The following is a 21,626-nucleotide window of genomic DNA, read 5'->3' as shown; positions in this document are numbered from 1 at the left end:
GAAAGGAAACTATGTGCATGGACTGATCCATTTCGATAGCAACGCGCAGTCACACACTGCTTTCCCCGTCACCATCAGAAACCACTACTAGGAAAGCAGCTCAGAAGAAACTTCGAGTCAAAAAGGGTTTGTCCTTCCACTACTGTGACGACTCAGTGCATCCGTACTTATTTTATTTGTTATTCTAGAATCTGCGAGTGACACCATTCCCCTCTTTTTCAACTCCGAGTCTACAAACTCACTGGCCACCTCCACCAACGCAACCTGCTCGATCCAATACTAGTAGCCATGGCGAGTTTATCATTCCACTCATTTATGCTATTTATTGTTTAATCTTTGCATTATTTTAGAAACAGTGTCGTTTCGTACTAGTCGAGTCACGGCGCCAGCTAATGAGTTACCCTCTCCACCTGACTTCGTGTCAGTCAGTGAGGCGGATGTCCTGTGGCGCAACAAAATACAGGACGACGACCCTTTTGCACCAGAATGTATCAATCCCTGGGACACCCATCATTCTATGTTGAATCTCGCCAGCCTCCGACTCATTTGAGCAGAGTCGCAATACTCTCGCGCAACATTTGACAGTGACCCAGTCTACAGGCACACTAATTTGATTGTTTTTTCATTGCACATTGTGGTTCTACTACTATCCTCATCATCTCATTCCGTACTCCTACCTCGCATCCACGCGATGCATCACCTACTAATGATTTGCAGTCACGTACATGATTTCACTCGTTACCTACTTTAACCGTTGTGTTCTCGAGACTCGAACTGATAGTTACCAGTATTGGCAACCAAGCCCTCGTCTGATCGACCTACCTTGACCGTTGTGTTCTCGAGACTCGAACTGATAGGTGCCAGTATTGGCAATCAAGCCTTTGTCTGATCAACCTACCTTGACCGTTGTGTTCTCGAATTGTCTGATCGCTGGTGTTCATGGGATGTATTTTTTTTAAAGAGCTTTGACGCTGTCAACACAACTCCACGTCTCCGAGTCATCCTCTTGAATGCGGAGGCTCATCGACGAAAACGCGCACCGCGCAAGCTGCGGAACGCGCAAATATTAAATGTGCAGATATAACGCCATACACACCTCCCTGTGCCGCGTCAAGGCCCACTTCAGCGTCAGTGCCGCGTCAACCATAGCCCATGCCGCGTCAGTGCCGCGTCAAACATGTTGTGCCGCGTCAATGTCTCGTCAATGCCGCGTCACATGCGCGTCACGCCGCGTCAAAACTCATACATGCCGCGTCAGTGCCGCGGCACAGCCTCGTCACAGCTACCCTTACTCTGGCTGGGATATGACTGACCACTCAATTATAGTGTTGGCAAAGGAGCTTTGGCTCGTCTCGGGAAGTATTGGTATCCTGTTCAGTTAATTCAATCCTATGTTAATTGTTGATGTGCTCCACAGACTCGGAGGGTCCAGAGAGGGAGGAAAAGAAAATGGTCATTGATTAATGTAGCTAGTAGTACATGTCCCTATAACGAAAACAAAATCACAAAGGAATGGTCATAAACCCGTCCAACTTGATGTGGGAGTCGAATGCAGAATATATAGGAACGCCTGCACTGGCGCGTCAGTGGCCGCGTCAAGGCTCGTTGGTGCCGCGTCATGACCGCGGCAGGACCGCGTCAAAATAGCCACGCACACGACCATGGATGCAGATTACAAGCGAACCGCTCGGACGGACGGACTTTGCGTTCACTTTACTACAATAGTAACGAAGCATAAACAACATTCTTTCTCTGCCTCTGACCACTGTGACAACGTCCGAAAATCCCGTCGAGTTATCAAGCACATGACGGAGAAAAGACGCAAAGCTTATCATTAACCAGGATATTCAAAGTGTTTGAAATTCAGTTCGAGCGACATAAGAATGTTGTTTGAACTCACAGGCGCGTCACGACCGCAGCAGGCGCGGCAGGACCGCGTCAATTTCACCTGGCCCTGTATTTCGTGCCCTGTCTTGATTGGTGCGATGATTGTCTCTCCTACACCGGTGTGAAGAACAATATTCAGCGCATAAAAGGAAAATATTTTCCTACTGTCCCCTTCAGACCCAACATCACATCCTCTTCAAGCAATGCGTCTCTCCTTTGTTTTCGCTGTTGTTGCTGCTTTGATAGTATCAACATCTGCCAGCGACGCTGAAAGTGACGAATGTCCTTGGTATTGCGTACATGATTCAACCTGTTCAGGCTGCATTGTTGGGGAATGCGTGAGTATGATGAGTAGTTTGCGTCCTGGATGTAACCGCGTGACTTATCGGCGTGGAAGATCTTCTTTGTCTGTTACTAGCGTGGCAGTGAGTCATGTCTCTGCTTTCACGTCGATGCAGTATGGTTGATGGTATAACACGTGAAGCCTTGATCGGATGCTCGGCCATTGGGAGTGGAACAATGACTTTGGTGGCGGCAGAGGCGTAGTTTGGGGTAATCAAGCAGTGGAACGATATCTGCTACTGGAGGTTGAGAAGTCCTGTTGTATGTAGTATACCCCCGGGTACCCTGGACAAGGCTTGAAGCTTGAAGCATGAAATTGGGGCGGGACAGCATAAGTACATTCTTCTACTTAGCACCGATAGATAGACAGGAAATTAGCATGCACCAAATTTACCGTACACTGTTGATTTTGCAAGGCACATAGTCGACATGTCTCCATGAGCTTTGATGTTCTTTCTTGCTTCATCCCTAGTTATTCGCTTAAAATATCTAGAATGATCGACTATCTTCATTATATCAAGATCTGATTACAGGAGACTAGGTTATTGCTCTCCAACACTGAGCAGTACGCGGATCTATCACCGACTTTCGCGTGCGACCACGGGTCATCAACCTGAGAGCAAGAAAATGTTGTACGAAGTGCCGTCGCGATACTTGCATTATGTTGCACATTGTTTTTTGGTAGATTTGAAAGAGAATTAGGAATAAAAATAATGCATTTCAAGCATCGCAAAGCAATACGAAAGCTATAAAACAAAGCTACCTGCCCGCGCGCCCATATGCGCCCTGTCGAAATCCTATGCTGGGCAGCCAGCGCAGATACCCCCAGAACAGCCCCAACAACTTGCCACGCCCACTCCATACGTCTTCAGCACCAAAGAAATCACGCTGATGACTCCTTCACCCAACACAAAGCCACTTGCAATCACAATCAACCTAATATCCGCGCCTCCGGACTTTGCAACGCGCTTGTGATACATGAATTCGATGATCCCGCCGACCAAACGTGCCAAGGAAAAAGATGGTGTGTTGAGAAAGCCAATGGCGAATGCAATGCCAGAAGGGATCCACTTCGTATAGGGGTGGTTGCGTTGTGTAGCCATGACTTTGACACCTGCGACGACGCCAAAGATTATTGCAAACAGCACCATATAGGAGGCGCTGTTTTGAGGAAGTTGTCCATCACCTGCGAAACGAAATACATCAGCGGCCAGAACCAGCTAGCAACGATGAAATCTCACGGAGAAGACGAGCCAGGCTGAGCCAGACGTACGCAGTCGGTGCAGGAAAAGAAGGTCCGGGTATCGTATATGCTCGTTGGTACAGGGTGTAGGCAGTTGCTGAAACAATGATTGATAATGACGATCCGATGAGTTGGCCATAGAATTGAGCTCTCGGGGAAGCACGTATCAGATGGCCAGTCTTAAGGTCCTGCATAAGGTCTCCAGCTCTGATATTGCTCTTCAGTGTATATTAAACATTGTAGTGAAGGAGAAACGTACTGTTGAGCGCCAGCTTCCGCAACACCTCCGGCAATGATGTTCGCAACCACATTGCCAGGCTGTATCCAAGCAAAGAGGAGTTGTGAGATCTTCCCCAGTCCGCTTACAGGATTCAAATCGGTCTCTCCCAATGCCCGCACCCTAGTGGAGTGATCAGTCGGAGACATAATATCATCGAATAGAAAAACGTACCCCAGGATACTGAGTAATCCGCCCATCATGAAACCGATCAGGGTTGCCCATGGTTTGATACCGTCATTTCCGAATACGATCCAAACCAAAATTGTCCCAACGAATATGCTGCTTATAAGACCGTAAATGACCCACTTCGTTGGGACAAGTCGGTCAGCGGTTTCTACTTCGTGATCTTCATGCGTTTCTGCATTGTCGCCAGACTTTGTTGGTCTATACAGAACCACTAGCTTGGTGCAATACTCATAGACAAGAGGAAGGAGAGAAACGAGGGAGTCGGCACACATAATGGCCAGAGATACCCAGAGAATCCAGCCGCGCGCGCCTGTAGACATGTCGCCGACTGGACCAGGAGCCCACCCGGAGTGCTTCGACATAGGCGACAAGATACCCCAACCCACAAGCATGCCCTGACGTGAATGGTAAACGGCGGCTACACAACTGGGGGGTCAAACTTACCAAATTCATACTCAAGGTTGTTGGGAAACCCATGATAATGCCTTCGTGAGTTCTTAGTATACTCTTTACTAGATGAAGCCACGCGCACCTTGACCGACATACGACAAACTAGGAGTGAAAGACCAAAGCCATTCTCGGGCAAGGTACTTCCCGAACATTGGAATCGCGAAGACGATCGGGAAAAAATATGCGGCAAGCTTTAGAGATAGATATAAGCTGAATATACCCAGCGAAAAGAATATTGGCACTGCCTACAGTCATTGCCCCGGAAGCAAGGAAACTCAACAGCAGATCTTCCCAGCCTTCTCGCTGAACAACCTCTCTTTCGTCAAAGTCGTCTTCTGCGGCTTCTTGATGATTCTCAGGTTCGTCTGTGACTGCGGTTGAATCTCTTAATTCTTCAGTATCAATTGCCCTGTATCCGGAACGGCGTCGCAATGTGGTATCAGGAGGGGGCATTCGATGTAGGACGGAAATTAGCTGAGCGGTAGCTGTGCCAGATGGGAACGCCAATTGCTCTTTGATGATCTTTTCAGCGTCAGGCTGGCTTTCAATGAAGAAGACTCGCAATACGCACAACTTGCTTTCTAATGGGAGGTGACAAGAATACTCCGAAAAATGCGACTGAACATGACCATCCTACGGCAGCAAGCCAAGAAAGATGAATTGGTGGACTCCCATCCTTTTCTTCCTCGAGTAGACCTAGTGCAGGCAAAATTCCAACAAACCCCGCTGCTAGTGGCATCTGTGAAGGAACCGATAAGCTGGTTTTAAATATGAGGTGAATGTGACCCACCGTGCCGGTAGCAACTGCAGTGGTCTGCACTACGATAATCTCCTGGGGTGAAAGGGGGGTTGGAAGCATCTTGGACAGCAAGAAGCCAATTAAAGCGGACTGAAGTGACATCCTTTGGGACGAAAGTATCAATTGTCTTGTCTTGTTGGATACTGAGTGATACTCACATGCTAATCCATCCTGTCTGCAATCCAAAGTACAAGTTCGTAAAGCACAGCAAGCATCCTATTAGCAGGCCTATAGCAACTGCTTGGAACTGTTGAACGTAAGATATAGGTGTACAGAGGACATATGGCACTACGCACAGTGAATTCGGCCTGGCTCGAACGAGTCTCTGAAACCTCTACCTCTCCACGGCATCGAAGCTCCCGCAACCTACTGAAGTTTTGCGCGGTAAGCACCCGAAGAAAACCCCATAGAAATTTGAAACGGTCCTGACCTCATCCAGGTCCTTACGTCCATGGTGTCTCTCACTGAAGAGTCAGTGATCTCTAAGCGCACTGTGCACGATGGGGTTCAGTAAGACTGCTCAGTCCTCGTGTTCGAAGGTGTGGGAATCGCTTATTTTGGCTAATTGACCCCTATGTAGTATGGTCTCCGTTCATGCCTGATATCAGGCTCAGTACTAGTCTCGTTGGATTCTCCTTCCATCTAGCGTTCGGCGGTTCGAGAAGTTGGCGTGATGGAATAAAAGCTTATGTACCACCCATGGCCATATAGCTAATGCCTCGAAATCATAATGACTCGCGCAGTGGCACGCACTGTTTTCAACAACAAAATGCATCAGATGAACACCATAGTACTACTTCAACCGACAGCTCCGTCGCGCCAATATACCTCTATGAGAAGTCAATGGCCGCTCCTCTCTTGGCCTGGGCACTAAAAGGCGACCCGCAAAAAGCGGGAGACGTCATCTCTCAGCGTAAACCCGGGACAAGCTTCGAGAGGCGTCGCGTCCATCGCCCGGTTGTAGTGGATATGGTCGATGCCATCACATGTGTGTGAAAGGGGGAAGTAGATACTTTGACAGCCGAGGATTTTGAATGTTTTGAAACCGAGAGGCTGCGTGGAATGGTGCTTGTCGGTTGACTGATGTCAACATCTCTTTCCCTTCCAAAACTTTATCGTCATTCTGCGCTTGAGGTAGACAAACAGAATTCTCCTGGACCTCCGATTAAAATATATGAGTGTAGTGACGCCAGTCCCCGACTGCGAGCACTGATTCTAGTGTTTGGTTCCTCTTCTTGTAGTAAACGTTGCAGGCAGTGCGTCGTATTATGTGCCTACCAACAGCGGTCTCCCGTCCATTTTGTAGCCCTTGGTAAGAAGTGCTCGAGCTCCAGGCTGATGTAGTCTCCCCATATAGAAGAAAGACAGTCGTTCCTAGGGCTGATGCTGAGTGTGATTTTTGTGATAAACAATTTTAAATTGGTAATATTTGGTAAACACGTAGCTTCCGGCCAAGCCACGTGTGGCTGACTAATCTTTGCCGATATTCTCTTGAGGTGTCAACTTGTCGGATCCCCTTGTCCCTGCCATCGACGACGACGGCGACCAACAGCCTTTGCTCATCGTCGGTAATTACGGCGACATCTGCGAGCACGCTGCTTTTCTGATCTTCGGCGTCGCCTCGGATAACTCGGGCAGCCTAAGATTTACGCGCTTTCAGAGTGTGATTCTGATCTTCACTCGTTCTTCTCGCCACTCGACATGGACGTCGAGGATGACCTAAATAATCATCAGAACGCCGTTGCAGGCCCGTCAACTATCCCCCAAGACACTAATTTTGTGTTTCTACCACCACCAGCTGGTACGGGCCCACTACTAGTTGTTTTCATTCTCATGGCGTTTGATTACTACTTTTCACACCCGACTAATCTCACGAATTACAGCACATCCCCCTCCACGAACATCCCTTGCAAGCACGCAGGACCTTCTCGCTCGCTTTAATCTTCACTCTGCTTATGACAAGCATGTCCGTCCATCCATTCCTTCCCAGGTTCCACTGCCACACGCTTCTATGCCACCACCTACACCAGTCGCCATTCTTCCAGACAGTGATGACAAAATGAAAAAGAATTCTTACCGATTCCTCATAAAGAGTGTTCCTGGGAAGCACTCGATGAAGAAGGACGACTACCTTACCATGATGATGCAGGTTCCACCAAAACAACGCATACCAATCACTGAGTTCGATGACCGGACACAGAGGGAAGCGTTCACCGTCAGTGCGGAAGGCCTGAAAGGGGTACGCTCTTCTTTCCTCACACCATACTCGTATTTTAATGATTCTACACTAGTGGAATGCGAGTACTTTGGTCGTGGAATCTGCACAGGCAAAGGAAGACAGGAGAAAACGGGTATGTGCGACTTTCTCATCTCTAAGCTTTGTCATTTAGAACGTCATGTATTTGCCACTTGCAGAAAGAGCTCAAAAAACTCGCACGTGCTCAAGCTCAAGGTCTTGTGCCGGGAGTCATACCCGGAGCACCCGGTACGCTCTCCCCGCCACAGGTGGCACCATCAAATCCAGACCAACCATCCGCACAACAACCGCCAGCAACATCGCAAGTGCAACCCATTCATTCAAAGCCTCATGTTCCTGCTGTAGCAATACCGCCCCATACAGCATCAACTCGGATAACTACACCGACAAGCGCTGCACCACGATCAGCTGTGCCGAGCACTGCCGTGTCACAACGGCCAGATACATCCGCTCTCGGCGGCATGCGAGGCAAGAAGCGTGAACTCGAGGATGGCCCTGTGCTACCGCACAACTCGAGTGTGAACGGTGCGAACATGTCTGTCGGTGTGGCTGGAGTCCGTGCGGGGTCGAATGGAGTTCGTCCAAGACCGGTTAAAAGGCCAAGGATGGTGAGCCTCTGATTTAGTCTAATCTCTTTTTTTGATTATGGGCCATGAGGCTACCATGATCGTAATTTTCATATGGAAGAGTAATATGAACTCATGCGCTTCTTGCAGGACATTCAAGGGCAGGCGAGAGAAATGCCGATGCAGCAGCCAACGCCTCAGGGCGCATGATGCTTTCGACTCTTGCAACTGCCTAATTGGTATTCCATGCTACTCTCCTATCTCGACAGACGCAGCTGTCTTACACGTCAAGCGACTTCATACCACTATCTCCTGCCCACATCCGCTCGCAGAGGGTTCCCGAACCTTTCCGTACTCAACCGGACTACTTCGGCCTTCTATATGCATCATCCTGGGTATCATGATTGGACCATCATCGTATCATTTGCATAGTCCAGAACTACATCATTGCCCGTACGACGGGGCCCTTCAGCCTGTTCCTCCCCCGATGGGGACGGCACAGTCATAGCACGTAGTGATTACCCATCGTTGCTACGTTCATTGCTCTCCAGTCGACTATGCTTTCGCTCCGTTTACCCCCACGCACACCTCAGCACTGCACACGCACAATACACTTATAGTTACTTACTTGTCTAATGTTGCAGTTTACGCTCGACACTTCAATTGCGAGAAGGTCATGGTGTTGTTGACGGTCGACGGTCAGCTCGAAAGACGTTTGAGTCACAGGTTCATTTTACAAAGTAATTTGAACTTCATTTTGACTCTCGAGTCTCAACTTTGACTTGGCTTCACAAGTTTCTCAGGAGGAAGCTTGATAAGATCCAGACGATCGATATCGATATCGTGATAAGCGCACTGTGGTTGATGGTTTGAACACGAAGGAACGATTCTTCTATTTCCTATGGGAAACTATACCACGACTCTTTGCAGTGCGCACTGTGCAGTCATCATCCATTTTTACTGAGAATGATCTTAGCAGAGACTCTTCTGTTACAGCTGCCCCAGGATGTACTTGTAAGTGTTTTGCGATCGATCCTTGGATTTTTATCGCCACTTACTGGTATTTCTCAGACGCTGGTCCAGGGAGTGCTGAACCGCTCAGTAATAGACTTTCAGCAGCTCTGCGATCGACTTGCCGATTGCTCCGAATTTGAGTTATGCATACTGCAGCCAGTATTTTACATCCATCTCGACCCAGATCGTGTTCCTGCAAAGTCAGCTCCAGCCACTACCACCGATATTGAGCTCGCCTGGTGGTCCCTTGCCGGGATTATCACAACTTTGGGCAAATTCGATGTTTATTCGGAAAAACAATGTCTCCTTTCCGCCTGGCACCGTGTCTCGCCCTGGCTTCTCTTCTTTCATGACCAGTTCATTATGTGCGGAGCCAACTATAGACCCGTCGACAGGACGCCTGCCATAAAACTTGTTGCCAGCATGCTGTTTCATGCATTAATCGCTGGCCGCGACCTTGACGGGAACTCAAAACTCGCTACCACGCCCACCCTTTGCCGCCCGATCGCAGAGTTGTGGGTGTTAGCGAGCCAAACAAAAGACGAGGATGTATTGAGCATTCAAGTGCCATTGCATTCCCTCGGTCTTATCACTTCTCTTCGACTTGTCACCACCTTCTTGGTTGGAGAATGCATGCGCCACCAATCCTTTGTGACTATACTACTCGAAGTGTCAGGTGGCATTGGCCCCTTCACTTCTGCAGCTCTGAAGTATATCAAGGTCATACCATCAATGGCCAAGGACCCTGATATAACCTCCGCGGCTGTCCGGATCGAGCTGATTCAAGTTGTGACAATGTTTTCGAGTTGTGTTAGATTCATCATAGACACGAGCATGCACAGTGCTGCAATACGGGAAGGATTCATCCTTCGACATTCCATCAGAAATATCTTCTCGGCTCTCCGTATTCTCCAGCCTCTTATCCCTGGTACAGGGAGCACGGAGCAAGCCCTCGCCTCGAGTTTTCAGTACCTCTTCTTCCTCCTTGAACGTGCCGATGGCCCTGTCTCAGTTTTCCATGAAGCTCTCCGCGCACATGCCCTTGAAACAGCTGTGCTTATGGCTCCTTTCGGACCCGTGAAGGTGGAGGCGGATCTTCATACCATCAGCGCGGATTTTTTTGAGATATTATACCATTATCTTGTTCACGACAAAATCTTGACCTACACCTGCAAACATGTAGACGCTTGGTCTAAAGCTCTCGGACCAATCGCGAAACAAGACGAAAACCTCTGGAACGACTGGTCCGCAATGGAGCGGACGATACGATCATATGTCACTCTCAGGTCCAAAGAGGAAATGATAGGGCGGTTATTATCCAACGAAAAGGGCTGGTTTCTAAAAGTCAGTCAGAGACCTCGTTGTTTCGTTCTTGCTGATCGGTCAACTTACTACCAGTGTTCTTGTAGTGACATTCCGGAAGACCTTCAGCTCAGGCAATGCGCGGGATGCCAGGTTGTGCGGTACTGCTCAAAGCGATGCCAGCGTAATTCCTGGTATAGTCACCACAGGTGGAGCTGTAAATTTCTCAAGGCAGCGGTCGGCAAGTCTTTTCGATGTTCAAGGATGTGCATCATTTCCGCTGACAATGTGTCCAGGCTCATCGACACCGCACCACGTGAAACGTAGTCTTCGTCTGCTGGCTGCCTTAGAGGACAGACAGATGTCGTGCCAGGGGGCCGACGATATTCCGAAGTTGGTTGCCGCTGCGCAGCGCCAATATCCGACAGATCAGGATCGACTCGTGGTGGAGCTCGGTGTAGATAAGCTTGACATATCAGTTCGCCCTCTTCGGGATTACCTCTTCCTGTTCGATGGGCTCTCTGAAAATGACGTGGTGGAAAGCCTATCGTCCTGGAACATGAAGAAAGAATTCAGGGGCCGTCAATCATTCTTGTGTTCGGTTATTGCGATAAACGACCAATACTATTCACGGCAGATTTTGTTCAGTCCGCGTACTGCATTGAACATGGAGATGAGGTTGGGCCGTCTGAGGCGTTTTAATGTACGTGAATTCTTGTTGCTCGGGTCTTGTTCAACTGTGCTTGTTCATTGATCTGCATTGTGTCAGGGTTGCGGCATATGGTAGCGGCATAATCTGGGCCGTCCCCCCAACGGGGACGACGCAGTCATAGCACGTAGTGATTACCTCTCTCCAGTCGACCATATTTTCGCTCCGTTTGCCCCTCGCGCATATCTCAGCATCATGTTTGCAATCAAGGAGCTACTTACTTGTAATGTTGCAGTTACCTGGGCACCTCTAAGCTTTGTCATCTTGGTATGTACAAAATGTATTGGACCTCGAATCGGCAACTTGTGATTGAATATGGGGAACGACCGGACCAAGATCGGACTTCTTAAGTTTTTCTATATATGGACTGCCTACTGTAGTGACGCCAGAACTCAGTCACCACCGTGACCCATTTTTACCAAGAAATAATGATCTCGGCGACACTACTGTCACAGCTACCCCAGGGCGTACAGGCGAGTGTTGATCGATCCTTAATTTCTTATCCTTGCTTACTGGTATATTGCTCAGAGTCTGGTCCAGAGTGTGTCGAATCGTTCGGTAGCAGGCTTTGAGCAGCTCTGCAATCGACTTGTAGATTGCTCCGCACATCAGATGTGTATACTGCAGCCAGTGTTCTACATGCACCTCGACCCAGATTGCGTTCCTGCAAAGTCAACTCCAGCCGCTACCACCGATATCAAGCTCGCCTACAACTCACTTGTCGCAATCGTTTCAACTTTGGGCTATATCGATGGTTCTAGTGTTGTTGACTCGGGTTCAAAACAATATCTTCTTTCCGCCTGGAACCGTGTCGCCCCGTGGCTTGTCTTCTTTCATGACCAGTTCATTATGCGCAGAGCCAATTATAGGCCCTTCGACAGGATGTCTGCCATCAGGCTTGTTGCTAGCATACTGTTTCATGTTGGGGTCGTTGAAATCCACCATGCCCCCAGCAGGAACACAGTGTTCGCTACCACTCCCACCCTTTATCGTCCGATCGCAGAGTTGTGGTTGTTAGCCCTTGAAACCAAAGACGAGGATGTTGTGTGCGTTTCATATCAATCCTTCGCTTGCATCACTTCTATTCGTGTTATCGGCCCCCTCTTGGTTGCTCAATGCATGTCCGAATCCTTTAGGACCATACTGCTCGAAGTGTCAGGCGGCATTGGCCCCTTCACTTCTGCGGCTCTGAAGTATGTCAAGCACATACGATCGATAGCTAAGGAAGCTGATATAGACTGCTCGGCTCTCACGCCCAACTTGAAGATGCTTGGACCAATGTTTATGTGCTCTGTCACATTAATCGCAACAACAAGCAGGCATAGTGTTGCGATGCGGGAAGCATACATCATCCGACAATCTGTCAAAGAGATTTTCTCGACTCTCCGTGTTCTCCAGCCTGTTCTCCCTTGTAAAATGGCGGGGGCCCTCGGTTCGAGTTTTCCATACTTCATGTTTCTCCTTAAACATGCCGTCGATCCTGTCTCAGTGCTCCATCAAGCACTCCGCGCCCATGCCTTTGAAACGATAGTACGTATAGATCCTTCCGGGCCCGTGGAGGAGGCGAAGACAGATCCTCATAATATCAATGGGGCTTTTTTGGGTATATTGCACCATCACCTTGTTCACGACAAAATCTTGACCTACGTCTCCAAACATGTGGATGCCTGGTCTGATGCTCTCGGACCAATCGTGAGAGAAGACGAAAACCTCTGGCATTTCTGGTCCATGTTAGAGCGGAGGATACGATTATATGGGATGCTGAAGTCCAAATTGAAGGAGGAAGCGATAGGGTGGCCATCATGTGAAATTCTACAAGTCAGTCACAGACTTCATTGCTTCATTGCTGCTGACCGGTCAACTCACTACCTACCAGTGTTACTGTGGTGATAGTGTGGAAGACGTTCGGCTCAGGCAATGTGCGGGATGTCAGGTTGTGCGGTACTGCTCAAAGCGCTGCCAGCGTGATTCTTGGTATAGTCACCACAGATTGAGCTGTTATTTTTTGAAGGCAGCTGTCGGTAAGCCTTTTGTTCAGCGATGCGCATTACCGCTGACAATGCGTCCAGGGTCATCGATGCCGCACTATGTGAAACGTAGTCTCCGTCTGCTAGCTGCCCTAGAAGACAGCCAGCTGCAGCGCAACTGGGACAATATTCGGAAGTTAGTTGTCGCTGCGCAGTGTGAATTCCCGAAAGATCGGGAACGACTCGTGGTCGAGCTCGCTCTTGATAAGGGTAACGAATTAGTTCGGCCTCTGCGACACTATCTCTTCCTCTTCAATGGGCTATCTGAAAATGAGGTCGTGGACCGTCTATCATCCTGGCCAGATCCAAGGGCTCACCTTCGCAGATCATTCTGTTGTTTGGTTGTCACGATAGGCGATCGATTTACGTCACGGCAGATTTTATTCAGTCCACGTACTGCATTAGACATGGAGACAGTGTCAATGCTCAGCCGTAACTGTTAATGTGCGTGAATTCTTATTGATCGGCAGGTCTCGCTTGCGCTTGATCATTGATCTGCCGCCTGGACGACACAACTTGGATCATAGCACGTACTGATTATCCAGAAGTGCGTTCATTGGTCTCTCCAGTTCACTATGCCTTCGCTCTGTTTACCCCTCATGCATATCTCTACACGGCGGCACAATAGTCTAGATCTAACCATGTTGCAGTTTTTGGCTTCAATTGCGAGGTCAGGATGCTGTGTGACCTCTAAGCTACTTTTATCATATTACGTATAAAATGTATCTCTACTCTCGACTTTGACCTCAAGTCGGCATTCAAAATTAATATTGTCTGATTCATATCTGAATGTGGGTAGTTTTTCACGGAGCCCTAATGAACATCATGATGAGGAACGATCGCCCTATCCCAAGTCTTTCTACCTGATCTGCCTGCGAGAGACTCAGTCACGGCTCACCGCCTGTCAATTTTTACCGTGACTGAGGATGATCTTAGAGACACTACTGTCCCAGCTGCCCCAGGATGTACAGGTGAGCGATTTGTGATCGATCTTTGATTTGTTATTGCTGCTTACTGGCATATTTAATTGCTCAGATGCTGGTCCAGGGAGTGCTGAACCGCTCAGTTCCAGACTTTCAGCAGCTCTGCGATCGACTTACCGATTGCTCCGAATCTGAGTTACGCATACTACAGCCGATGTTTTACATCCACCTCGACCTAGATCGTGTTCCTGCAAGGTCAACTCCAGCCGCTATCACTGATATCGAGCTCGCTCGGTGGTCACTTGTCGGGATCGTGACAACCTTTGGCAATATCGACAATGGTTTTGGTACTGCAAGTGAGGCAAAACAATATCTCATCTCCGCCTGGGACCGTGTCGTTCCCTGGCTTCTCTTCTTTCATGACCAGTTCGTTATGTGCAGAGCCAACTATAGGCCCGTCGACAAGAAGTTTGTCATTGGTCTAGTTGGCAAGATACTTCAATATGGCTTTCACGCGAGTGACGGATTTACATCATCGCTCGCTACCACGCCCTCCCTTTACCGCCTGATCGTAGAGTTGTGGTTGCTGGCCCTCAAAATAACAGACAAGGATGCGCTTTTCAGCGTCCAACATCCATTATCTCATTCGTGCTATCGTTACCTCACTCCTCTTGAACTTATCATCCCTATTTTGGCTACAAGGTGCATGCGCAACGAAGCCTTCATGGCCGTCGTACTTGAAGTGTCAGGTGACACTGGCACTGTCGCATCTACGGCTGTGAAGTATGTCAAGAGCATACTATCAATGGCCCAGGACCCTGATGCAATCTCGAGACTGCCAACGTCCCTCGAGCTGCTTGCACCCATGCTTTCGTTCTGTGTTAGATTTATCAGGGAAGTGAGCAAGCGCAGCCCTGCGATACGGGAAGAATGCATCCTCCGACAATCTATCAGAGAGATTTTCTCGGCTTCCCGTGCTATTCAGCTTCTTCTTTCTTCCACAGAGACTGCGGAGCAGAGACTCAAACCATCACTCTCCTGGAGTTTTCAGTACCTCAGTGATCTCCTTGACCGTGCCGATGACACTATCTCGGTGTTACATCAAGCTCTCCGCTCGCATGCCTTTGAAACAGCGTTGGGTCCTTCCAGACCTCTGGAGGTGGATCTTAATAATATCGACATAAGTGTTCTTATGATATTATACGATTACCTTGTACACGACAAAATCTTGACCTACGCGTGGAAACACGTGGACTCCTGGTCTAATGCTCTCGGATCGATCTCAAGCCAAGACGATACCATCCGGGAGCGCTGGTTCGCGGTCGAGATGAAGATACGATTATATGTCAGTCTCAGGTCCAGGGAGGAAATGATAAGGCGGCCATCACCCAATAAAAAGGGTTGGATTCTACGAGTCAGTGACAGACCCCGTTCTTTCGTTCCTGCCGACCAACTTACCTCTAAGAACAGTGCTACTGTGATGATACCGCAGAGGATATTCAGCTTAGACAATGTTCGGGATGTCAAGTTGTGCGGTACTGCTCAAAGCGATGCCAACGTGATTCCTGGTCCAGTCATCACAGATGGAGCTGTAATTTCTTGAAGGCAGCTGTTGGCAAGTCTTTGCGGTGTTCAGCTGCGCATCATTTTCATTGACAACCTGTCCAGGCTCGTCGACACCACACTACGTGAAACGTAGTCTCTGTCTGCTATCTGGCCTAGAAGCTCACGAGGTCTTGTGCAGGTGGGGGCATATTCAAAGCCAGGTCGCCGCAGCGCGGCGCAAGTATCCTCAAGATCAGGAACGACTGGTTGTCAAGATCACTATAGATGAGGAAGAAGTATCAGTCCAGCCTCTTCGACACTACCTCTTTCTGTTCAACGGGCTCTCTGAAAACGAGGTCGTGCACCGCTTATCGTCATGGCCAGATCCAAGGGGCCACCTTCGGCGATCATTCTTTTGTTCGGTTATCGCAATCAATGATCGATATTTGTCACAGCAGATCTTATTCAGCCCACGTACTGCATTAGACATGGAGACAGTGCTAACGCTCAGGCGTAATCGTTAATGTGCACTTGTTCTTTGATATTGATCCTTTATATCCAGGGTGGTCGTAGGGTCATGATATGGGCTCGAGAGTGGAAAAAACTGAGCTTAAAGCGTCAAAGTTGCAGCGACTGTATGCCTTCAATTTACAAGTAAGCACCTGGGCGGACACTCAAGCGATCAAGCTTCGAGAGCGGTTGGTGTAAGTATGAGTGGGCGGTTAGTGCCAGTAGAGATATCCAGGATATCGGTTTAAACATTCCGGACCAATATCAAATCCCTTGATAAATGCTACGACGAGAAGATTGCGGCTGGGTGGGTGGAGCGTTGAGGGGAGCAGGGAGCTCGTTGGTTGAACTTGGTGGGAAGGTTGGACTGAGAACGCCATCTCTTGTAGTCGTCGAAGTGATAATGCAAGTTACAGGAAGATAATGGTAGACGAGTTAATGTTGCGACCACAGAATAAACCGCTACAGGACTCACGATTCAGTGGCTGTGCTCCTTTGGACCGAGCTCGTCGCTCGAGCGACGAGCGCATCCCTCTTGGCTGCCATAGTCGTTTTTACAATAATCTTGTCCCCAATGACATGGACTCGTATTATAACATCGCTGATCTTACGCGCGCCGCGTCATAATGGATTAGTAGCTGACAGCCTGTAATTTTAGTTGGTCTTCAATTCAGTAATGACTGTTCTCTGACAGACCTGAAAGCACAATACATTTGGAATTACAAGCAAGTCTGCAGAACAACCCAACAGACGTACATGCGTGTAGATTGGGTCGACGTTAGCACGTCAGAAAGAAATTTCATTGAAAATGGATGCTTGGCTGCTCCCTCACGACTGAAGCTGGCCATTCTCCGCTCCGTCCACATCTACATGTGCTTCTATCGTCTCGTCTCTGACAGCAACCTTAACGTCCCATTCCTTGATTCCGACCTTCCCGCCCATGCGATGCCACACCGAGAGCATCCTAGAGCGCCTTTCCTCGCATAGCTTTATAAGCGCTTCCCAATACACAACATGGGAATACATGAACGGCTGGGAGCCGTTCCAACCCTCCTCGATAAGCTGGTCCGGCTCAAATACTCGTGATGCGCTGTCGGCATCCCAAGCTTCCGCATCCGCAGCCGTTCGGAAGAGACCATTCTCGTTGATGACAGGGTTGAAGACCAGCTTCTGCCGAGTGTAGGGATCCATGAACGCTGTGAGTAATTTGAAAAATGCGTTCAAAAGCCAGGGAAGATTTGAAATGAGCGCAAGGCCAAGGCGTTCTGGATAGTGCGTTTGAATGATGTCGAGCGTAGTGCGGCACATGCCAAACGATGGGTTGGTGGTGTTGTCTGCATAATCCACCAACAATGCAAGGGTCCTAGATGGCGCTGAAATAAGTTACGGAAGAAATGTGATGCGTAGAATGGTACTTGCTCGACACCGGGACCCATAAGGTCAAAAGAGCGTTCGGCCATCCAGATAGTGAGCTGGATTGTACGAGGTGTCTCTTCGGCACCCACCTTCGAGGGGCTTATATAGATGGCAGGTCGACCGTGAGTATCGTAGCCAAAGAGAAACTCTTTGCCAGTAGTTGCCTTCAAATCATACGCATTAAACGTGAACTTGAGATATTCACTCCTCCTCGTACCTCTGGTTCAATATATTCAGGAGTGATTTTGTCATAGATCCCAAATTCACGTCTCCACTTGAGTGTATCTTCTATGCGCTTTATGGCCGCATCTGCATTCCAGTTGGTAGCACGTAGATATCTCAGAAGACATTCATATGACTGTGAGTCACCATGAGACAATGTAGCGCAGGTCAACAAAATGCACAAAATCCAATATCGCAATGAAAAGTTGCACCGACCAGCCAAAACTGTTCGTCCACCGTCAACGCAGCCTTCTCCTGGTCAACATTCGGAAGCGTATAGTCTACGGGAGAGAAATGTTCGAGGACATGGTCATGTACAGTCTGCTGCTTCTCGGAAAGTGCTGAAGGTGGTGCAGACTGATGTGGGTGAGTCGGGACTGGGAGTGGGATGTGAATCGACATCGTAGTCGTTGGTTAGCGCTGTCCTAGTTTCACATTATATATCATGTGTGATCTCAAGCTTTTTCGGCAGCCTTAAATGAAGTGGCGCCAAAAGGTTGGAAGCGCTACTGTCTGCATTTGCATAGTAACTTGTTAAGCAGATTTGCGGGGTTTTCCTAGTAGTTTTCCCTAGACCTGATAAAGAAGGTTGAAGAGGGTTTAAGACAGTCGGACTCAGTGAGCCTGAGTGAGGTGACAGGTCGTTCAACCTTCTTGATTGAAGGGTACACGTGACCTGTTGGGTTGTCTTACGACGTTTCAACCAGCCACTGCGGCGCCCTAACGGCAGGTTTGTCCTTCTCAGAAGTTCCTAAAAAGCCGATGTGATGTTCATTTCATTTCATTTTTTTTGATCTAGTGCACTCCATGTGATATTGGGCGCGATGTTGGAGAACGAAGGAAGATTTCAACCTAAGGGCTGGATTTTACGATGCCATTTCAGATTTAATCATGATCTGGTCAGCCTTATCCTCAGGAGTGCCACGAAGGCCCTCCGCCGATGGGCCGTTCTTGCTTTATTCGGTGACTTTGGGATTTCCTTGCTTGAATCTTTGGTCGGTTCATTCCTTCGGGGTGCTGCTGGATCATATCTGTAGCTGCCGCGGCCACGTCCGCATGTATTGCAATTGGGGCTACTGTCTGGACACTGGCGCTCCACCCCATGGGGCGTACCGTGCCACTAACGTTTGTAAAATACCGTCTTGCGCCTGGAACTGCTCTTTCACGGATGTTGCGTCCATCTTTTGCGACGTCGTAATGGGTGTATTCCTAGCGTTGCCACATCCATTGTTCGTACGCCGCCTCTCCCGCTGCGCCACGCGCCACTCATGGGTTGTTTTTTATTAACTACCACGATTGTATCGATCTTCCATTTTCTTTATTTATAGCCTTACAAGCCAGGCCCCATCTGCTCCATCACGTAGCTTCAATTGCGGACTGTCAGTGCAAATTGATGCAATACCAACGGTAGCGTGTCTTACATTTGTTTCATTACATACTCAAAACAGGAATGGTCATCACCCCTGACTCCGAACATAAAAACGCTGGATGATGGCATGTCTCGCACAGACATCATCATCATACGTCCACCAAGTCCGCCGCTCGCTCTTATTCATCCTCGAATAACATAACCCTAGTCTCAAATGATCCCACTTGGTGGCCGGTCATCAGTTACTTATTTTCAACCATTTTGCAGGTTTATGGAGAGCCAGTCGGATGGTGACGGTCATGTCTCGATCTAACCTTGACTGCGGCTGCCTCCGCTACTGGGGGTGATGCATGATTGGGGTGAGCAAGATAACCGTTGGCATTCCTTCGATGGTATTTCCTGCATTGGCGTTCGGACAAGAGGTAAGGTTGATGCCATTGCCAGAGCAGTCATCTCGCTAAGAATGCCTTGACCCTTGTGAGCAAAGCCACACATCAGAAGAAGAATGTGAAAATACGATGATTCGCGACAGTGAACTGTTGTTGGTCCTCTATGACTCTTCTGTATCCGAGTGTAAGTACCTCTGGTTCGATATATTCAGGAGCGATTTTGTCGTTGATCCCGAAGTCACGTCTCCACTTAGGCGCATCTTCTAAACGCTTCATGACTGTATCTGCATCCCAGTTAGTAGCACATAGATATCTGAGAAGACATTCGTATGACTGTTGATTATAGCATTAGTCAACCAAATGCACAAAAATGATGAGTGCGATAACTAGTTGCACCGACCAGCCAAACTTTCATCAACTGTCAGTGCAGCGCCCTCCTGGTCGACACCCAGAAGCATATAGCTGCTGCAGAGAAGTGTTCAAGGACACGGTCATATAAACCCTACTCCCTCTCGGGAAATTCTGAACGCGACACAGCATCGTACGAGTGCATCGGGAGAGGGAGTGGAACGTGAATCGACATCACAGTTGTTGGACAAAGTTGTCCTGGGGGCGTCATGGCTTCACTTCATGTATACGTCAGTCATTGTATCCCAAGGTACTTCGGGTGCGTTAAGCGCCAAAGCCCAAATTGAGAACGCTGGTAATTTGTTGAGCAGTTTTGTGGGGATTCCCATTCCATTTCCTCACGCCAGATGTAGTACGTGGTGTACGTTCCATTATCAGGGGTGCATGGCCAAAGACATGGTATCAACTTCCAGGAGTCTCAAAGCCGATTACAAAGATAGCTCTGTACTCCGACTTCCTGTTCTGTCGCATACATGTCCATCCACCGCTGTCGGAACTTGGGAAATTAGCGCGTCAGGAAAGAAAAGCGAACAGGCAATAAAATGCTTACGGTTTCCTCAAGACTGAAACTGGCCATCCTCCGCCGGCACCATTTCTGCATCTACCTGCGTGTTCATTGCCTCGTCCCTAACGGCAACTTTAACATCCCACTCCCGAGTACCAACCTTCCCCCCTATGCGGTTCCACGCCGCGAACATGCTAGACCGCCTCTCCTCACATAGTTTCACTAGCGCTTCCCAGTAAACGGCATGGGAGTACACAAACGGCTGGGAGCCATTCCAGCCCTCCTGGATAAGCTGGTCCGGCTCAAATACTCGTAATGCACTGTCGGCACTCCAAGCTTCAGCGTCCGCGGTTGTCCGAAAAAGACCATTCTCATTGATGACAGGGTTGAAGACGAATTTTTGCCGAGTGTAGGGATCCATAAACGGCATCATTAGTTTGAAAAATGTATTCAAAAGCCAGGGAAGATGTGCAACGAGCGCAAGGCCGAGGCGTTCTGGATAGTGTGTTTGGATGATGTCCAGCACTGTGCGGACCATACCAAATGATGGGTTTCCGGTGTTGTTCGCGTAATCTGCCAGTACCGCGAGGGTCCTAAATAACGCTGAAATAAGTCCTGGAAGAAATGTAATGCGTAGAAGGGCACTTACTCAACACCTAGACCCATAAGGTCAACGGCGCGTTCCAACATCCAGATAACGAACTGGATTGTACGGGGTGACTCTTCGGCACTCAGCTTTGAGGGGTTCACATGGACGGCAGGCCGACCGTGAGCATCGTAGCTGAAGAGAAACCCTTTCCCGTTTGCTGCCTTCATCGGTATTAAACGTGAACATCCAAGAACTTGAACTTGCTTCCTCGTACCTCTGGTTCGAGATATTCCGGAGTGATTTTGTCGTAGATCCCAAATTCACGTCTCCACTTGAGCGTATCTTCTAAGCGCTTTATGGCCGTATTTGGGTTCCAGTTGGTAGCACGTAGATATCTCAAAAGACACTCATATGACTGTTAGCCGCCAGAGGACAAGGTAGGGCGAGTCAACCAAATGCACAAAGTCGAAGAGTACGAAGAGAAGTTGCACCGACCAGCCAGAACTTTTCATCCACCGTCAGTGCCTGGTCGATATCCGGAAGCGCATAATCTTCGGTAGAGAAGTGTTCAAGGACACAGTCGTATAAAGTCTGGTTCTTCTCGGAAAGTGCTGGAGGTGATTCAACTTCATGCGGGTGAGTTGGGACTGGGAGTGGGACGTGAATGAACATTGCAGTCGTTGAACAA

General features: G+C 48.8%; 8 protein-coding genes across 8 annotated transcripts; 5 read left to right on the top strand and 3 right to left on the bottom strand.

Moving 5' to 3' along the window:
- The first annotated feature begins 1,960 nt into the window (after positions 1 to 1,960).
- On the top strand, positions 1,961 to 2,615 carry DEU56DRAFT_813955 (uncharacterized protein). The gene has a single exon (XM_041353699.1). It carries the CDS (start codon positions 2,091 to 2,093, stop codon positions 2,352 to 2,354), a length of 264 nt encoding a protein of 87 aa, XP_041206547.1. The 5' UTR covers positions 1,961 to 2,090; the 3' UTR covers positions 2,355 to 2,615.
- A 246-nt stretch (positions 2,616 to 2,861) lies between these two features.
- DEU56DRAFT_813952 (OPT oligopeptide transporter protein-domain-containing protein) lies at positions 2,862 to 5,759 on the bottom strand. Its single transcript, XM_041353698.1, has 12 exons — positions 5,618 to 5,759; positions 5,484 to 5,556; positions 5,346 to 5,434; positions 5,179 to 5,290; positions 4,960 to 5,127; positions 4,638 to 4,910; positions 4,471 to 4,579; positions 4,383 to 4,423; positions 3,924 to 4,333; positions 3,732 to 3,872; positions 3,471 to 3,679; positions 2,862 to 3,415 (listed from the first exon to the last, which is right to left on the bottom strand). Exons 1-12 carry the CDS (start codon positions 5,638 to 5,640, stop codon positions 3,027 to 3,029), a joined length of 2,037 nt encoding a protein of 678 aa, XP_041206546.1. The 5' UTR covers positions 5,641 to 5,759; the 3' UTR covers positions 2,862 to 3,026.
- Positions 5,760 to 6,249: 490 nt separating this feature from the next.
- Positions 6,250 to 8,220, top strand: DEU56DRAFT_872180 (uncharacterized protein; the record flags this gene model as incomplete). The annotated part of the gene is made up of 5 exons (XM_041355762.1): positions 6,250 to 6,262; positions 7,071 to 7,426; positions 7,479 to 7,538; positions 7,603 to 8,052; positions 8,161 to 8,220. 5 exons carry the CDS (start codon positions 6,250 to 6,252, stop codon positions 8,218 to 8,220), a joined length of 939 nt encoding a protein of 312 aa, XP_041206545.1.
- A 1,890-nt stretch (positions 8,221 to 10,110) lies between these two features.
- Positions 10,111 to 11,326, top strand: DEU56DRAFT_813940 (uncharacterized protein). The gene is made up of 3 exons (XM_041353697.1): positions 10,111 to 10,368; positions 10,423 to 10,567; positions 10,623 to 11,326. Exons 1-3 carry the CDS (start codon positions 10,276 to 10,278, stop codon positions 11,078 to 11,080), a joined length of 696 nt encoding a protein of 231 aa, XP_041206544.1. The 5' UTR covers positions 10,111 to 10,275; the 3' UTR covers positions 11,081 to 11,326.
- Positions 11,327 to 11,399: 73 nt separating this feature from the next.
- Positions 11,400 to 13,801, top strand: DEU56DRAFT_813938 (uncharacterized protein). Its single transcript, XM_041353696.1, has 4 exons — positions 11,400 to 11,508; positions 11,564 to 12,853; positions 12,912 to 13,056; positions 13,105 to 13,801. Exons 1-4 carry the CDS (start codon positions 11,464 to 11,466, stop codon positions 13,503 to 13,505), a joined length of 1,881 nt encoding a protein of 626 aa, XP_041206543.1. The 5' UTR covers positions 11,400 to 11,463; the 3' UTR covers positions 13,506 to 13,801.
- A 1,405-nt stretch (positions 13,802 to 15,206) lies between these two features.
- DEU56DRAFT_813932 (uncharacterized protein) lies at positions 15,207 to 16,055 on the top strand (the record flags this gene model as incomplete). The annotated part of the gene is made up of 3 exons (XM_041353695.1): positions 15,207 to 15,399; positions 15,456 to 15,600; positions 15,654 to 16,055. Exons 1-3 carry the CDS (start codon positions 15,313 to 15,315, stop codon positions 16,052 to 16,054), a joined length of 633 nt encoding a protein of 210 aa, XP_041206542.1. The 5' UTR covers positions 15,207 to 15,312.
- Positions 16,056 to 16,576: 521 nt separating this feature from the next.
- Positions 16,577 to 18,297, bottom strand: DEU56DRAFT_813931 (CRAL TRIO domain-containing protein). Its single transcript, XM_041353694.1, has 4 exons — positions 17,895 to 18,297; positions 17,674 to 17,814; positions 17,460 to 17,620; positions 16,577 to 17,403 (listed from the first exon to the last, which is right to left on the bottom strand). The coding sequence occupies exons 1-4, from the start codon at positions 18,078 to 18,080 to the stop codon at positions 16,869 to 16,871; spliced, it is 1,023 nt and encodes a 340-aa protein (XP_041206541.1). The 5' UTR covers positions 18,081 to 18,297; the 3' UTR covers positions 16,577 to 16,868.
- Positions 18,298 to 20,044: 1,747 nt separating this feature from the next.
- On the bottom strand, positions 20,045 to 21,610 carry DEU56DRAFT_902491 (CRAL TRIO domain-containing protein; the record flags this gene model as incomplete). Its single annotated transcript, XM_041356597.1, has 5 exons — positions 20,045 to 20,340; positions 20,395 to 20,942; positions 20,999 to 21,159; positions 21,213 to 21,353; positions 21,434 to 21,610. The coding sequence occupies 4 exons, from the start codon at positions 21,608 to 21,610 to the stop codon at positions 20,402 to 20,404; spliced, it is 1,020 nt and encodes a 339-aa protein (XP_041206540.1). The 3' UTR covers positions 20,045 to 20,340; positions 20,395 to 20,401.
- Positions 21,611 to 21,626: the final 16 nt, after the last annotated feature.

Source organism: Suillus clintonianus (genome assembly GCF_016758775.1).
Source record: "Suillus clintonianus strain FC179 chromosome Unknown DEU56scaffold_55, whole genome shotgun sequence".
Lineage (NCBI taxonomy): Eukaryota > Fungi > Basidiomycota > Agaricomycetes > Boletales > Suillaceae > Suillus > Suillus clintonianus.
The sequence above is the reverse complement of the archived record's forward strand: the minus strand, read 5'-3'. Positions and strand labels throughout refer to the sequence as shown.

Coding starts and splice junctions, on each gene's coding strand:
- DEU56DRAFT_813955 (XM_041353699.1), top strand. CDS start 2,091: ATGCGTCTCTCCTTTGTTTTCGCTGTTGTTGCTGCTTTGATAGTATCA.
- DEU56DRAFT_813952 (XM_041353698.1), bottom strand. CDS start 5,640: ATGGACGTAAGGACCTGGATGAG. Junction 5,291..5,345: donor CAGACAGGATGGATTAGCAT/GTGAGTATCACT, acceptor TTCGTCCCAAAG/GATGTCACTTCAGTCCGCTT. Junction 3,873..3,923: donor GGATTACTCAGTATCCTGGG/GTACGTTTTTCT, acceptor TCACTCCACTAG/GGTGCGGGCATTGGGAGAGA.
- DEU56DRAFT_813940 (XM_041353697.1), top strand. CDS start 10,276: ATGGAGCGGACGATACGATCATATGTCACTCTCAGGTCCAAAGAGGAA. Junction 10,369..10,422: donor AAAAGGGCTGGTTTCTAAAA/GTCAGTCAGAGA, acceptor ACTTACTACCAG/TGTTCTTGTAGTGACATTCC. Junction 10,568..10,622: donor ATTTCTCAAGGCAGCGGTCG/GCAAGTCTTTTC, acceptor CAATGTGTCCAG/GCTCATCGACACCGCACCAC.
- DEU56DRAFT_813938 (XM_041353696.1), top strand. CDS start 11,464: ATGATCTCGGCGACACTACTGTCACAGCTACCCCAGGGCGTACAG. Junction 11,509..11,563: donor AGCTACCCCAGGGCGTACAG/GCGAGTGTTGAT, acceptor TATATTGCTCAG/AGTCTGGTCCAGAGTGTGTC. Junction 13,057..13,104: donor TTTTTTGAAGGCAGCTGTCG/GTAAGCCTTTTG, acceptor CAATGCGTCCAG/GGTCATCGATGCCGCACTAT.
- DEU56DRAFT_813931 (XM_041353694.1), bottom strand. CDS start 18,080: ATGTCGATTCACATCCCACTCCCAGTCCCGACTCACCCACATCAGTCT. Junction 17,621..17,673: donor CTGAATATATTGAACCAGAG/GTACGAGGAGGA, acceptor TATGATTTGAAG/GCAACTACTGGCAAAGAGTT. Junction 17,404..17,459: donor CTTATGGGTCCCGGTGTCGA/GCAAGTACCATT, acceptor AGCGCCATCTAG/GACCCTTGCATTGTTGGTGG.